Here is a 14,800-nt window from a genome sequence, read left to right as displayed (position 1 = left end):
GTGTCACAGGACTCCAGGCTCATCTGTCCACAAGTCTCCAAGTCTCTTGCTTCTCCTTCTAGCTGTTTCAGGCCCTCTTTCAAACCTGGATTTCTGTTTATTTACCTTAAATGTTTGTTTGTTTGTTTGTTTTTATGTTTTTCTGTAGAAATTGTCAAATGCACACAAAAGTAGAGAATGATCTCATGAGACCCAGTGGACTTCTCACCCACATCTACCAATTATCAGCATGATCTGATCTGTGTATCCACTTCATGCTCTGCTAGATTATATTTAAAGCAAATCCCAGATATCTTGTCATTTCATTCATAAATACTTTGTATGTTTCTAAAAGACTTTATTTTTTAACATAACCACAATACCATTAGTATACCTAAAAAAGATTACTCATTTTTTTGGGTACTGCTAAATTTTCCCGATTGCCTCATATGTCATTTGTTTGCTGAATTAGCTGGAATAAGGATCCAAAAAATGTCCAAACATAGCATTTAGTTGCCAGTTCTTTGAATCTATAATAGACTCTTTCCTTTTGTTTTGTTTTTTTAATTCCTTTTTTGTCATATTGGAGAAATCAGATTGTGTTGTTTCCTGTATTTCTTATAAATTAGCAATCAGATCTAGAGGCTTGATTAGTTTTTTTGTTGGTTTGTTTGTTTGTTTTTGTTTGTTTGGTAGGGGTAGGGAGGAAGGATACTTTCAGAGGGTACTGTATAGATATGATCCAGGTATTGTCAGTCTGATTCACCCCTTAATAGGTTTCCTGCTGTTCTTCTTCTTCTTTTTTTTTTTTTTTTTTTTTTCCTGCCATTCTTTCACTTAGAGCAGTGATTTGTGGCCCTGGAAACACATTTTGGCCCCCTGGGCAGTTTGTAAAACCCACTGAAGTTTGGGCTCTAATTCAAGCCATTTAAATTAGATTCTCTGATGTTGAGACCTAGGCATACATATGTTTTAAAAGCTCCCCAAGTGATTCTAATATGCAGCCAACATTGAAAACTATCATAAGAGTTCTTGCATCCATGAATGATCATTACCTTGATCTATTATTTCATTAGGAGCAAAAGAGTGAAATTTTAGTTCTATTAAATTTTAGTTCTATTAATCTTTGGCAATGATTAGCTGGAATTCTATAATGAAGAATTATCTTTAATCAACTAGTTAGTTACCCTAAAATAAATTTTGTACAGGACAGGCAAGATAAATGCTTGCTTCATTCCCTCTATTGACCAGCTTTCAAAATAATGCATTTACTCCCACAAAGGTCACCAAGATGTTATTTTTTTTAACATTTGTGTTGTTTTGAATTCAAGGATTTAAGTGTTATCCTAAACTTTTTGAAAATGAAATGGAGGCCTCTTTTAATCCCTGATATTTCTCTACACAGAGCTCTGATATGCCTTCTTGCTAAATCTAGTAAAATGAAAAGATAGCTCTGACTTTGCATCTCTGTTCTAACACTTGCTAGCTTGGTAACTTTGGTCAAGTTAATTAGCTTCAGGATCCCTGGGTGGCACAGTGGTTTAGCGCCTGCCTTTGGCCCAGGGTGCAATCCTGGAGACCTGGGATTGAATCCCACGTCGGGCTCCCGGTGCATGGAGCCTACTTCTCTCTCTGACTATGTCTCTGCCTCTCTCTCTCTCTCTCTCTCTGTGTGTGTGTGTGTGACTATCATAAATAAATAAAAATTTTAAAAAGTTAATTAGCTTCTTCAGCCTGTTTCTTTATCACTAAAATTGATACAATAATTCTGCAAAAATCAGGGATTCTCCTTGGTTTGCCCAGAACTTTCTGGGCTTAGCACTGAAAGCCCCATGTCCTAAGCAACCCCTTAGACCCAGGTAAACTGAGACAATTGATCACACTAAGGTTGTTATAAGGATTAAGTAAGATAATGTGTATAAGCCATTTTGTATATAGTAGGTTGTCAGCAAATGCAGCCTATCTTTCTATAATCATACTTTATAATCTGGATTTCTACCTTCCATCCCCCGTTTTGGAGAACACATCCTAAAATCTGGGCAGATGAGCCCTTTTGGGGCAACGGTGTGAGCTGTGCTGTTTTCTATCCTCTTAGATCCTGAAATATTTTGCCTGGGAACCTTCATTCAAAAACCAAGTCCACGAACTTCGGAAGAAAGAGCTCAAGAACCTGCTGACCTTCGGGCAGATGCAGTCTGTAATGGTGTTTCTCTTATACTTAACTCCGGTCTTGGTGAGTGACAGCAATCAATGGGCTGGGAAGAGGAAGCTGCCAATCAATCAGCTGCCTGAAGGGGAAGGTTCTAGATAGGCTGCCCAGTGCTGTAGGCCTAGCCCTCAAATCCAGGGAGTTCTGGCCCCTCCTCACTTTCTCAGAGCCACTATCCCTACCTCGTGCCCCAGCTCTAGTTTCACCCCAGTGTACAATTTGGTGCTCTGGCAGCCCAGAGCAAGTTTCCAGAATGGTTGTCATCAATGAGGTATCCAGGAATGGTTTGCATAGGAGACTTTCTATCTTCTTGAGGAGGCTGTGTGGATTTAGAGTGGGAAGGAACACCAATATCGGAGCCAGGAGACCCAAACTATGGTCTCAGTGATACCATTAACTGACCTTGTGACCTCAGGCAAGATGTTTCCTCTCCTCTGGGCTCCACTTTCTCAGCTGTAACACAAGAAGATTGAGACAAAAATTCCTAAAGCTCCTTCAACTCTGATATACCATGTTCCTGAGTCTTAGCATAAGGCCGCTTGGACCCGTTTAGGAATGAATTCCTCGTGACCTTGCTTCTCCAGGTGTCTGTGATCACGTTTTCAGTTTACACTCTGGTGGACAGCAATAATGTTTTGGATGCAGAGAAGGCATTCACCTCCATCACCCTCTTCAATATCCTGCGCTTTCCCCTGAGCATGCTCCCCATGGTAATCTCCTCACTGCTCCAGGTGGGTAGGATCTCTCACTGCTGCCTGATTATCTCTGGTTAAAAGCCTTATGTTCCAAAGTGACTAGCCTCTCAGAGTGCACGTCTAGCTTCTGCTGGTGAACTTTCAATTAGAGACCTTTGTTTGGTCTTAGTAAAAACCAAGTAAAGACCAAGACCAAGTAAAGACCAAGACCAAGACCAAGTAAAGACCAACAAACTTGGAGACCAAGTTTGATCTTAGTAAAATCACAAGCTCTCTGAACCCTAATTAATCTGACTATAAAATGAGGATAATCATACCAATCTTCTCTACCTCACAGGGAGAGAGTGCTTGTGAGAGCATTTAGTGAGATGATGGTGATGAGCCCTGGTACCTGGAACATTTTTAAGCCCCTTTCCCAGCCTGGTTTCCCCCACATTTTTCCAGGGCTTTGGGGTATTTATAAGCATTAGGGAAATATGGCACAAAGGGAAAGAAAAGACATTGTCTTGCATGAAGCTATGTAAGGGTAAAACTGAATGCAGTTCTTGAGCTTCGAGCTGTCAGTTTGGAGTTTAAGAGATCTTGGATGGGCCAGAGGCAGTGTCTGAGTCCTGCAAAGTGAGCATAGACACTGAGATGGACCAGGTACCAGACCTCAGGAGGACATTCATGGGACAGGAGGTAGACTGGTGAGGTGGCCAGGAAGATGGAGTGTAGTGATATGCATTTACCCAGGCAGTGGCTGGCTCAGACCACAAGAGTGACCCCCTGTCCTGGAGGGAGTGAAGAAAGGCTAACAGATTTGACTGATAGAGAAACAGCAGGCTCTTTTTAGATGCAGTTAGTTTACTACACAGATAACCAAAGCAAAGTCAGCAGAGGTGTCCACTCCCTTCATCCCCATCTCACAGGATGACCATGCACCCCTGCTGTGTGGCTCCCTGTGTCTGAGGAGCTGATTGGTGCAGCAGCACCCACACAGTTTTGTAGCCTACAGCGGTGCTCAGGAGGGAGCAAGGCAGAGAGTCTGCTCCTTCATTAGAACCCGGGTGGCAAGGAGAAACCATCTTATGACAGGTTCCCTGGAAATAGGGAGGCAAGTGAGAAATGTCCTTGTAAAAGCTCCCAAGAATTCCAAGTTCTCATTGTTTCTGGAGACTACAGGATGTCTGCCAATGCTTGGGTCAGCTGTGGTTTAAACCTGGCCTATGTGGAGATGTGAAAGGTCACTATGGTGCCGTGGCCAATTCCTCTATAAAGGGTCCTAGTAGTGGCTCAGTTAGGACACCAGATGAGCCCAAGGCATGGATACTCAAGTACAGAAGAGCACATCTGGGGCCCAGTTACCAAAACTAGACAGAAGTTAGGGTTTTGTCTTAGAGGAAGGCAGAAGACAGTTTCCGGAACCAGGTCCAAAGATTGGAGAGATGGCAAGAGAGTTGACCCCCAAGTTTTCTAAGGGGCTGAAACAGAGCATCTTAATTTCCTTCTGTCTCTTGAGGCTGAGGTGTGGATGAGTCTGTGGTAGGTGTCCAGAGGGTCCAGCTGTGGCAAATGGCAAATCATTGGCTAGAAACTCAGCAGGTGGACTGCTTCCACATCCAGGGCTGATGGCAAAGTCAAAATTCTCTCCCTGCTTGTGCTTGTCATTGGATTTTTTTATTCTTCAGATCCCTTGTGTCCCTCTCTAGGCCAGCGTTTCCAGAGAACGCCTGGAAAAGTACTTGGGAGGGGATGACTTAGACACATCCGCCATTCGACGTGACAGCAGTTCTGGTAATAGATCTGAAGCTGCTCCCCAAGCTTAGCCACAGAGCTGGCACCTGAACTCAATATCTGGGGCCTCTGGGCGGCAAACTGATTGAAAGGGAGACCTGGGAGTTTATCTTGAAACCCACCTTTACATAATAAGCTTGCTGTTTTTACTTAAATTATGCTTTCATTTAGAGCAGAGTACTTAGCCAGATTGCTAAACAAAGCTGGGCCAGCCACTCTGAGGATGAGCAGGGAATCCTGCAAAACATCTAGAAAGCAAAAGTCAGGATAGTGCCAAGCATAGGAATTGGGGAAGGTAGACTGGAGCTCTGAGGCCTGGGGGGCAGCCACAGCCAGAGCAAGCCATGGGTCTGGAGTTCAGGGAGCTGCTAGATTTCTATCTGGAGCTGGAATTTTTACCAGGATGCTAGGCAGCAGGGGGCCCAAGAACAGACCCAGAGTGTCTGCAAGTCAAGAGTCTGGGCTACTGACAAGGTTGGCAATTCAACCAACAATCCAACAATCCAACCTATTTGCAGGCCACTTTTGGTCTCAGCTGGGAGCTTTCCTTTCCCTCCTGTTCATGGAGGAGCCGGCGCCTGGCAGAGGGGATCTCAGGTGCTGCTGAAGGAAGCCAAGAGGGGGAAACACATGAGGGCTGAGAAGGAGCAGACACATGGGGCCTACAGCTCATGAAAAGAGGGGCCTTCTTCTCCACAGACAAAGCTGTGCAGTTCTCAGAGGCCTCCTTCACCTGGGACCGGGACTCGGAAGCCACAATCCGAGAGTGAGTTGCCCCCTTCCCACCCTGCTGTTCTTCAGAATTCTCTTTGCCAGCCCTGTTATTAGAAAGGTCCATGTAATAGGGCACATGTGCCCATGTTCAGGTAGAGATAGTGCAGGCTGAACCCCCGGAGGGATGTACTGACAGCAAAACCCCTGAGCCTCTTTCCCTATAATTGCATCTGCCTCTCTACTGTCTTCCTGTGGGACACATACATCCTGCTAAGGACCCATGAAGACAGGTATTCCGGATTGTGGAAGGAGGTAGTGCAGTGTTGGGAAGTGGCCTCGGGCTCTGGGTACGGGAAAGGATACATCCAAGAATCTGAAATCAATTTAAGTTTATTCACTCACTCAAGAATAGTAACCAAGAATGAGCCTTCGTTCCCCACAGTGAGCAATGGGAGCCGCCTCTAACTAAGATTAAACTTGAGATCCAGAGTTTTACATCTAAATAACCCATTTCCACATCCCACCTCCTCTGCCCTTAGCCAGCCCTTTCTTGCCATGCTGCACTGTAGTTCCTTATCCACAGTTTTGCTTTCTGTGGTTTCAAGTTACCTACAGGCAACCTTGGTTGTCCTCTCTGTAAGCAGATGATCCTCCTGACAAATAGAAAGTCAGTAGTAGCCTAATGCTAGGTCACAGTGCCTACGTCATTCATTCACTTCTGCTCTGCACATGGGCATTGTCACATCTTGAATCATCAGAAGAGTGAGTACAGTACAATAAGAGAGTAAAACCACATTCACCTACCTTTTATTATAGTATACTGCTATAATTGTTCTACTTCATTAGTTATTGTCATTAATCTCTTCCTGGGCCTAATTTAGAAATTTAACTTTATCACAGGGCTATCTGGATAGGAGAAAACCTAGTACCTGCAGGGTTAGATACATATACCCAGCTCCACTGAACATAGCACACACGATACACCAGGAAGCCTGAGCAGGCCACATCTTTCTTCACAATCCAGCGCATGTAATCTCCCTGTTGCACCTAGGATTTTCCAAACTTCTCTCTTATTCTTACATCCTTTGATATGAATTCTGGAGCTTGCCCCAGGATGCACTGGGGCCAGAAGCCCCTCCTCTGAACCCTCTCAACCTGAAAGCCTCCCTTTGCAGAGAGAAGTCTAGACACAGCTCCCACTTTCAGCTGAACTTCTTTTAGATGTATACTGTAGCAATAGGCAGATTCAGAAATATTGTGAACAAGTTCCTAATGTTCCAAATATTCTAGGGACTCAAAAATAGGTGGGCGCAGAGTTGCTAGGAGTCCAGCCCAGTGTGTGCCCTTCCCCAGCAGGACACGACCAGATCTCCAGAGGAAAGGGCAGGGAATTTGTGCTTTTTTTGCAAGTGCCCCACTGAATGGCTATTCTCATTGAACAGTCAAGTTTGGGAAACACTTATCTATTCCAATCCTGTTAGTTCATAAATGGAAGTCCGGAGAAAGTGACTTTCCAAGATCATACAGCGTAGCAGTAGTAGAGTTGAGACTTGAACTCAGGTCACCAGATTCTCATTAGGTCTTGTCAATGGTACCATGTTGGTGCTAAGAGAATTATTCCAGTTGAAACTACACTGGGACAAACTGTTTGTAGATAGTTGAGTAAGGGTTCACTCTCTAGCCCTTTAGAGCTTAAAAAAAAAAAAAAAGAAAGATATTAAAGAAGCACTTCAAAGTCTTCTATATCCAAGACAAATTTTCCAGTCTTGTGGGTAAGACTCAAACCAGACTTAACATGGATAGTCTGAGAGGTGGCCTGAACCACTCTTGAATAACTGCCCTCATCTCCTTCAAATACACTTCTCTCTTTCAGTGTGAACCTGGACATTATGCCAGGCCAATTGGTGGCTGTGGTGGGCACTGTAGGCTCTGGGAAGTCTTCCTTGATGTCAGCCATGCTGGGAGAAATGGAAGATGTCCATGGGCACATCACCATCAAGGTGAGAGAGGATGCCAAGAAGAGTTCTGACATTCAAATGTGGACCATACAGCACTGAGGAAGAGAATCTGATAACCACTGTTGTTTTGCAGTAGGAGGGGTCTTACAGACATTTGGTAGACTTGCAAACTAGATTCTTTGCCCCACTCCACACATATACTCAGACCCAAGGGTAAATTCTAAAAATCTGCATTTTTAATGAGGTCCCCAGGTGATTCCCATATGTATACTTAAGTTTGAAAGCTGTTAAATAGAACTCTTCTTCCTTCAAAGTACAGGCAATTCTGCTTTATCTGTGTTTCTAAAAACATCATTAAAAACTTACATAACTTTGTAACCAAGGTACCAACAAAACCAATAACAATAATAGCAATTAAAGCAGCAGCACTGTAACTGACACTCAGCATCACAGCTAATCCTGGATCCCCTGCCTTCTCCTTTGAGAGCTTGGGCTTCGAGGGTACTTCCTTCCAATACCAAAATTTGATATAGGGTGTAGATATCTTCATCAAATTTTTTTAACAGAAGAAAACTTTTCATAATGTCCTCATTAGTACTCTCTGCTTCCCCAGAGTTAAATTTAAGGGAAATTTTATATACTTAGAATCATTTAACCAGCCATCACTTGCATTAAAAAAAAAAAAAGGCATGTCAATAGATTTCTTTTAGCTTTTTTCCTTAAGATCTTTGTATCTTGCTAAGCGCTTCTTTTTTAATTATGAGAAAACTTGCCCCTGATTGCTTGATACTGACATGCTTAGAAAATGAAGAATTAATGCTTCTTCTGCATTATACTGACCTTATTCCCTAATTTACCAGTCACTTATGAGCTAGTGTACATTAAATAGACACACAGTAAAGCAGAACAGACTCTACAGATTAAAATCTGTTTCCTAACTCCTTTTTAAAAAATTTATTAGAGAGAAAGAGAGTGTGAGTCCAAGTGTGCATGTGAGGGGGGAGGGAGAGTAGTAGAAGGAAAGAGAGAATCTCAAGCAGATTCCCCACTGAGCACAGAACCTAACCCAGGGCTTGATTTCAAGACCTTGAGATCATGACCTGAGCCAAAATCAAGAGTCATATGCTTAGCTAACTGAGCCACCCAGGCACCCCAGTTTCCTAACTCCTTTTAGGAAGCTTTTTCAAAAAAGTTTTTGAGTATAGTTGACACACCATGTTACATTAGTTTCCAGTATATTGGGAAGCTTTTTCTTGCTAACTCAAAAGCGAGCCCATTCTCAAATACAGGCCTTTGTCAGGCTCCATCTCTCATTGGACATGATCTGCCTTATGCATCAGCCAGTCACCCTAATTCAAATATCTTGGTTCTTCCTAAAATACCATCTATATCATCCCCCTTATCAGTGTTAGCCCTCTCACCAGAGTCTTAGAAAACTCACTGAGGTCAAACTAAAGCCCTGTTCTAGAAGTAGCATGTGCATTCATCCCCCAGTTTTTAGGATCATGGCTAGAAAGTAATAGTAAAAAAGGCGGGGGGGGGGGGGTGGGCAAATATTTAAGTGGTGGATAGGATATCAAATCTTTCTCCTTGGTTGGTGCAATATATGCAAGACATTTATAGATATCAGATGCTCAGTCAGCCTACATTGATTTTCTTCAAATCTATGTTCTTTTTTTTCCTCCCCATCCTGCCACTCCTTCCTTAAACTCTGTATTTCTGGAGGTACAACTGTCACATGGTCTGACCCTTCACATCTAGGGCACCATAGCCTACGTCCCACAGCAATCCTGGATTCAGAATGGCACCATAAAGGACAACATCCTTTTTGGATCCGAGTTGGATGAAAAGAGATACCAGCAGGTGCTAGAAGCCTGTGCCCTCCTACCAGACTTGGAAGTGCTGCCGGGAGGAGACCTGGCTGAGATTGGAGAGAAGGTACTTTGGACACCAAGAGACCTTGAAGGGTGAAAAAATAGCAAAGATTTTTTAAAAAATGAAAATGGTGAAGAGGATGGAAGTAGAAGAGCTGGCCGGTTTTGGTAGTCAGGTTGGAACAAATACCAGAAAACCAAGTTTATGCAATATTTGAAACTTAAAATTTTGTAGCTGGAAGCAAATATCAGAACTGTGTCATCTAAAAGAATGCTGATGAGGCTAGGACCTGAGAGGTTAAGTAACCAGTGCCTGGCCCAAGGCTGGCCTCACAGATAGAGGAACAGCAGAGACAGGACCAGAGCTGAGAGGTTCTGACTCTACCTCTCGATATGAGTGAAGCCCAGAGGAAGGTTCCAATGATCTGCTTCACACACTTAGAAATTTAGTGTGATAAGGGAAGGGAGAAGAAATGTGTGGGAAATATCAGAAAGGGAGACAGAACATAAAGACTCCTAACTCTGGGAAACGAACTAGGGGTGGTGGAAGGGGAGGAGGGCGGGGGGTGGGGGTGAATGGGTGACAGGCACTGAGGAGGGCACTTGACGGGATGAGCACTGGGTGTTATTCTGTATGTTGGTAAATTGAACACCAATAAAAAATTAATTTATTAAAAAAAAGAATTAAAATGCAGGTCCATAAACACTTGAAAAAAAAAAGAAATTTAGTGTGAATGATTTTTTCAGCTTATTAAATGCCTTTCTTAAAAATAGATTTTTAATGATTATACTGTATCCATTATATGGTCACAAATAAATACACATTTAGGATGTTTTTAACCTTACTCCTTATTACTAAAAATGAGTAGAGTAGTCTTTGGATGACAAGGATCTTCAGATATTAGAAGACTTTATTAGATATAGACTCCAGACATAGATCCGGAATGATTTTGTTAATCCAACATACATTTACTGAGTACCTACTACATGCCACACACTATTTTCCATGCTGGAATTACATCCATGAATAAAATAGAGAAAATCTGCCCTAGTATAGCTCTACATTCCCATGGGGCAGGAAACAAAAATCATGAGTAAATCATACAATCAAAAATGGTAATTTGGGCATACATTTAATTATTGGGCCTGAAATAATTTATTTGAACCAAAGTTATTTACTTGTATAAAGAAACTTGTAAGGTTTTAAAGTCCTCGATACCTTTATTGAAGCAAATCTCTTTCTTTCCCCTCCTTTAGTCTCTATGAGGGTGGAACTATGGAGTAGTGCTTAATCGAAATTATTTTCTTCTTCAGGGTATAAATCTTAGTGGGGGTCAGAAGCAGCGGATTAGCCTGGCCAGAGCTACCTATCAGAATTCAGACATCTATGTTCTGGATGACCCCCTGTCAGCTGTGGATGCTCATGTGGGAAGACATATTTTCAATAAGGTCTTGGGTCCCAATGGCCTATTGAAAGGCAAGGTGAGAAGTTACATAAAGAAAAAAAAAACAACATTGGGGTGGCAGTAGGGAGATACATCTCCTAGGACTGCTGTGTGTCCTGAAACAAATTTTCTTATTTACCTGTCCCCTCGGTTGCTGAGGAGATACAGTGTCAGAATTGGTCTCCCAGGAGAGGACCCAGGAAAGCTCCCATCTTGAGGTCCTGGCTTATGCTGGAACTGGTTAATCTGAGTCTTGGGGCTCTGACATTTGAGCCTCTTAAGATGATTGATTGTATTAAAAGGCACTTTGAGACCTGTAGCATAACAACAAATATATTTGGCCTGTGTCTCCATTTCCTGACACAGGGCTCCTATCTCTTGGAATTTCCTGAGTAATACTAGGAGGTTTTTGTTCTTAAGCCTAAAGAGTGGCTTAGGGTACGACCCCTCCATAGCTTTAGGACAGGACTGTTGAAGAGAAAGCCCAGGTGATAGGTGGGTTAAAACTTTCAGCCCCACCTACAAACCTCTGGGGGAGGGAGAGAGGAGCTAAAGACTGGGTTATAAAAATTTATGACAATGAAGATTCAGGGATGCCTGGGTGGCTCAGAGGTTGAGCAACTGCCTTTGGCTCAGGGCCTGATCCCAGGGTCCTGGATCAAGTCCCACATCCAGCTTCTTGTAGGGAGCCTGCTTCTGCCTGTGTGTGTGTATGTGTGTGTGTGTGTGTGTGTGTCTATCATGAATAAATAAATAAAACCTAAAATAAAATGAGATTGAGGGCTTCTGGATTGGTGATCTTGTGAAGGTGCTGAGAGGATAGCACAATTGGGTTATCCAATTGGTGCACCCCACAGGTGCACCCACACCCCCATGCACTGCCCTGTGCATTTCTTCCTTTTGACTCTTCTTGAGTTGTATCCTTTACAATAAACTGACAAACATAAATCAAGTGTGTTCTGGATATCTATCAACTATTCTAGCAAATCACTAATACAAGGAAGGGGCTTTATAGCTAGTTGGTCAGAAATATGGGTGGCCCAAGACTCACAACCAGCATCTGAAGTCAGGCCAGTCTCATGAGACTGAGCTCTTAAACTGTGGGATTTGTGCTAATTCCAGGTAGTTAGAATTGAATTGAATTGTTGAATACCTACCTGATGTCAGAGAATTGGCTGGTGTCAGAAAACCTCCCAGAGGACCCAACAACTTATGTTGCTGTTGGGACATAGATCATCCTCATGTATTAGAGCTATGTTCTAAGATACTTCCCTGGAACCTTTGCAGGACATAGGAATGCTATGCCTGGAAAGGATGACTCAACCTGAGCATAAAAATAAAGCTGACATTTCTTGAGTATTCATTATGTTCTAGGCCTATGCTAAGCACTTTGATTATGTTACCTCATTTGGCTCTCACAATGCTCCTGTGAGACAACAGATAAAGAGGTCAGAGCAAGTCACAAGAGCTGGTGGTAGGTGAAGACTAGGCTTTCCTTACCATGGACAAGCTAGCATATTTGCCCTGATGCAGTGGGCTGAGTAGGGGAGGGGCTAACAGAGCCCCTTGAGGATTTGAATGTGCTCCTCACCAACAGCAAGGGTAGAATGATGGCTGTCAATAATCTCTCCCTCAGCATCAGTCAGTAAAACTCCATCTGTGTTCGGCCTGTTTCTTTCACCTATCCTCTGATTTAACTGCTGCCAATCAGATGTTAAGTGGGCTGCTGTCCCACAGAGGCTCTTTGCCACTCTTGGATCAGTGAGTCAACAGGAACTCACTCTCCCTCCTATTCCTGGCGCTGGCTCCTGTCCTTAAGGCCTTTTGGCTCTATTCATTCATGAACTGTATACCACCCTATGACTGGTCTGTGGCAAAGACTGAGCCTGCACAGATGAAAAGATCTGATCTCAAGTAACATACAATCTAATGAGAAGATATACAGAAAAGCAAACAATAATATCATAATACAAGAATTATTATAATAATGGCAGTCTGTACAGTAGAAGCATCAGAGGGATACCCAAGTCTTATCTAAGGACTCAGGAAAGGCTCCCAGAAAAGTTGAGATTTGGAGGATGAGCATTTCCTGGGTCTTCCAGATAAGAGGGATCTAGTCTCTATAGAGCTATGAAGTAGAGAGAGCAGAGGCAGTGGTTTGGGTTATCTCTCCAGAGGCCCATTTCAACCCCATTGCTTCTGTCTGAACTGCATTACTGATCCATGAGTGTTTGTCTTTCTCCAACTGGAGTCCTTATTTCAGTAGTCGGTGTGGTTTGCAGACAGGAATACAAGAGATGCCAAGTTTCCCATACCACAGAGGGCTTGGACTGAAGACAAGGTTTGATGTCCCTACAATGTCTCTAATGTGCTAAAAGAATCTGAGCAGCTCTTGTTAGTTGAAGTTGGTTAGCTGGCTAGCTAGTTATTAGTTTTGTATGCATCGGTTATGTTGACAGGCTTTGATCTCAGGTGACATTCCTAAGCTCCCAGGAAGCTGGAAGAATGTGTGTGGGCAAACTTCTCTGTCCCTAAAGGAAAATAACTGAATATATCCAGGATGTAGACTCCAGAAGGAGTCTCCTCCTACACACAGGGTCTTGTGTTAGGATGAGGTGCAGGGAAGGAAAGAAGAAGTAAAAGAGGCCAAGTGGTCAAGGCTACATCTTAAAACAGGGCCCTATATGAATTAAGTTGATGGCTTGCTCTTAAAAAGAAAAATGAGGGTATCTCTGGGTGGCTCAGCGGTTTAGCACCTGCCTTTGGCCCAGGGCGCGGTCCTGGAGTCCCGGGATCGAGTCCCACATCGGGCTCCTGGCATGGAGCCTGCTTCTCCCTCCTCCTGTGTCTCTGCCTCTCTCTCTATCATAAAGAAATAAATAAATCTTTAAAAAAAAAAAAAAGAAAAATGAAGGAAGGTAGTAGACATTCTGGGTAGTTAGAAGTTAGCTACCCATTGTCAGTGGAAAGTTCCTTTCGTTTTTAAGAGCAAGCCAAGGATGGTGGCAGACAGAGGGTCTCACAGAGAGAAGCTGGTGGTACAACATACTGTTGTTTTTTTTTCAGACTCGACTCTTGGTTACACATAGCATTCACTTTCTTCCCCAAGTGGATGAGATTGTGGTTCTGGGGAATGGCACCATCTTGGAGAAGGGATCCTACAACACTCTGCTGGCCAAGAAAGGATTGTTTGCTAAGATTCTGAAGACATTCACAAAACAGACGGGTCCTGAAGGAGAGGCCACAGGTATGTGAGGAGGATTGGAACAGGATAAAGCTTGGGTATGGAAAGGGTAGGAGTGATAAACTGCTATTTACTTTCTGAACTATTCAGTATCCAGTGAATTCGACTTGGAAGTGAATTACACAGAGATCCAAAATCTGTTCTTTCAGTATTTTATGTCTCTGTAAAAAAAAAATCACAGACATAGCAACTCTGTGTCTGAGCCAAACTGGGGGTTCATCTTGCTCATAGGGTCTCTGACATGTAGTCAATGGACACTAGAAGGGTATGACTGAAGATTCAGGGTGATTAGCCTTGTGGAAGAAATGCTAGTGGCATCAGGGACCCCCTTTTACAGATGCTGTGCTTCTATGGATTCAAATCACACATCCCAACCCACCTACCCTGAATCCACTAAAACTACTTCCTGGACAGCTTCTGGGCTGATACTAATAGCATACTACAAAATTCTAGATAAGCCCTAAGAAGGCATCTTGACTAATACACCAATAACACTGGTTTTTTTTTTATTTTATTTTTATTTATTTATGATAGTCACAGAGAGAGAGAGAGAGAGAGAGAGAGAGAGAGGCAGAGACACAGGCAGAGGGAGAAGCAGGCCCCATGCACCGGGAGCCCGATGTGGGATTCGATCCTGGGTCTCCAGGATCGCGCCCTGGGCCAAAGGCAGGCGCTAAACCGCTGCGCCACCCAGGGATCCCCACCGGGGGTTTTAAATGGGGAAAAATCAGGGCAGTTTGCATGGTCTCACAGTGTAGTACAGGAATAGCCCCTAATACCACCACCGCTGGGGTCACCAGTTAGTTCTTTTTTTTTTTTTTTTTTAAGCACCTTATTGTAGCACTGTGCTTTTTTTTTTTTTTTAATTTATTTATTTATGATAGTCACAGAGAGAGGGAGAGAAAG

General features: G+C 43.2%; 1 protein-coding gene across 1 annotated transcript in view; it reads left to right on the top strand.

Moving 5' to 3' along the window:
- ABCC2 (ATP binding cassette subfamily C member 2) overlaps window positions 1-14,800 on the top strand; it is a 70,326-nt gene that overhangs the window by 34,635 nt on the left and 20,891 nt on the right. Inside the window, exons 12-19 of the mRNA XM_072805719.1 lie at window positions 2,075-2,212; window positions 2,773-2,919; window positions 4,575-4,659; window positions 5,359-5,425; window positions 7,247-7,373; window positions 9,093-9,269; window positions 10,520-10,687; window positions 13,717-13,897. Coding sequence (XP_072661820.1) covers window positions 2,075-2,212; window positions 2,773-2,919; window positions 4,575-4,659; window positions 5,359-5,425; window positions 7,247-7,373; window positions 9,093-9,269; window positions 10,520-10,687; window positions 13,717-13,897 — 1,090 coding nt within the window. The remainder of the gene's footprint in view (window positions 1-2,074; window positions 2,213-2,772; window positions 2,920-4,574; window positions 4,660-5,358; window positions 5,426-7,246; window positions 7,374-9,092; window positions 9,270-10,519; window positions 10,688-13,716; window positions 13,898-14,800) is intronic.

The sequence above is a fragment of the Canis lupus genome, chromosome 29, assembly GCF_048164855.1.
Source record: "Canis lupus baileyi chromosome 29, mCanLup2.hap1, whole genome shotgun sequence".
NCBI lineage: Eukaryota > Metazoa > Chordata > Mammalia > Carnivora > Canidae > Canis > Canis lupus.
The sequence above is the reverse complement of the archived record's forward strand: the minus strand, read 5'-3'. Positions and strand labels throughout refer to the sequence as shown.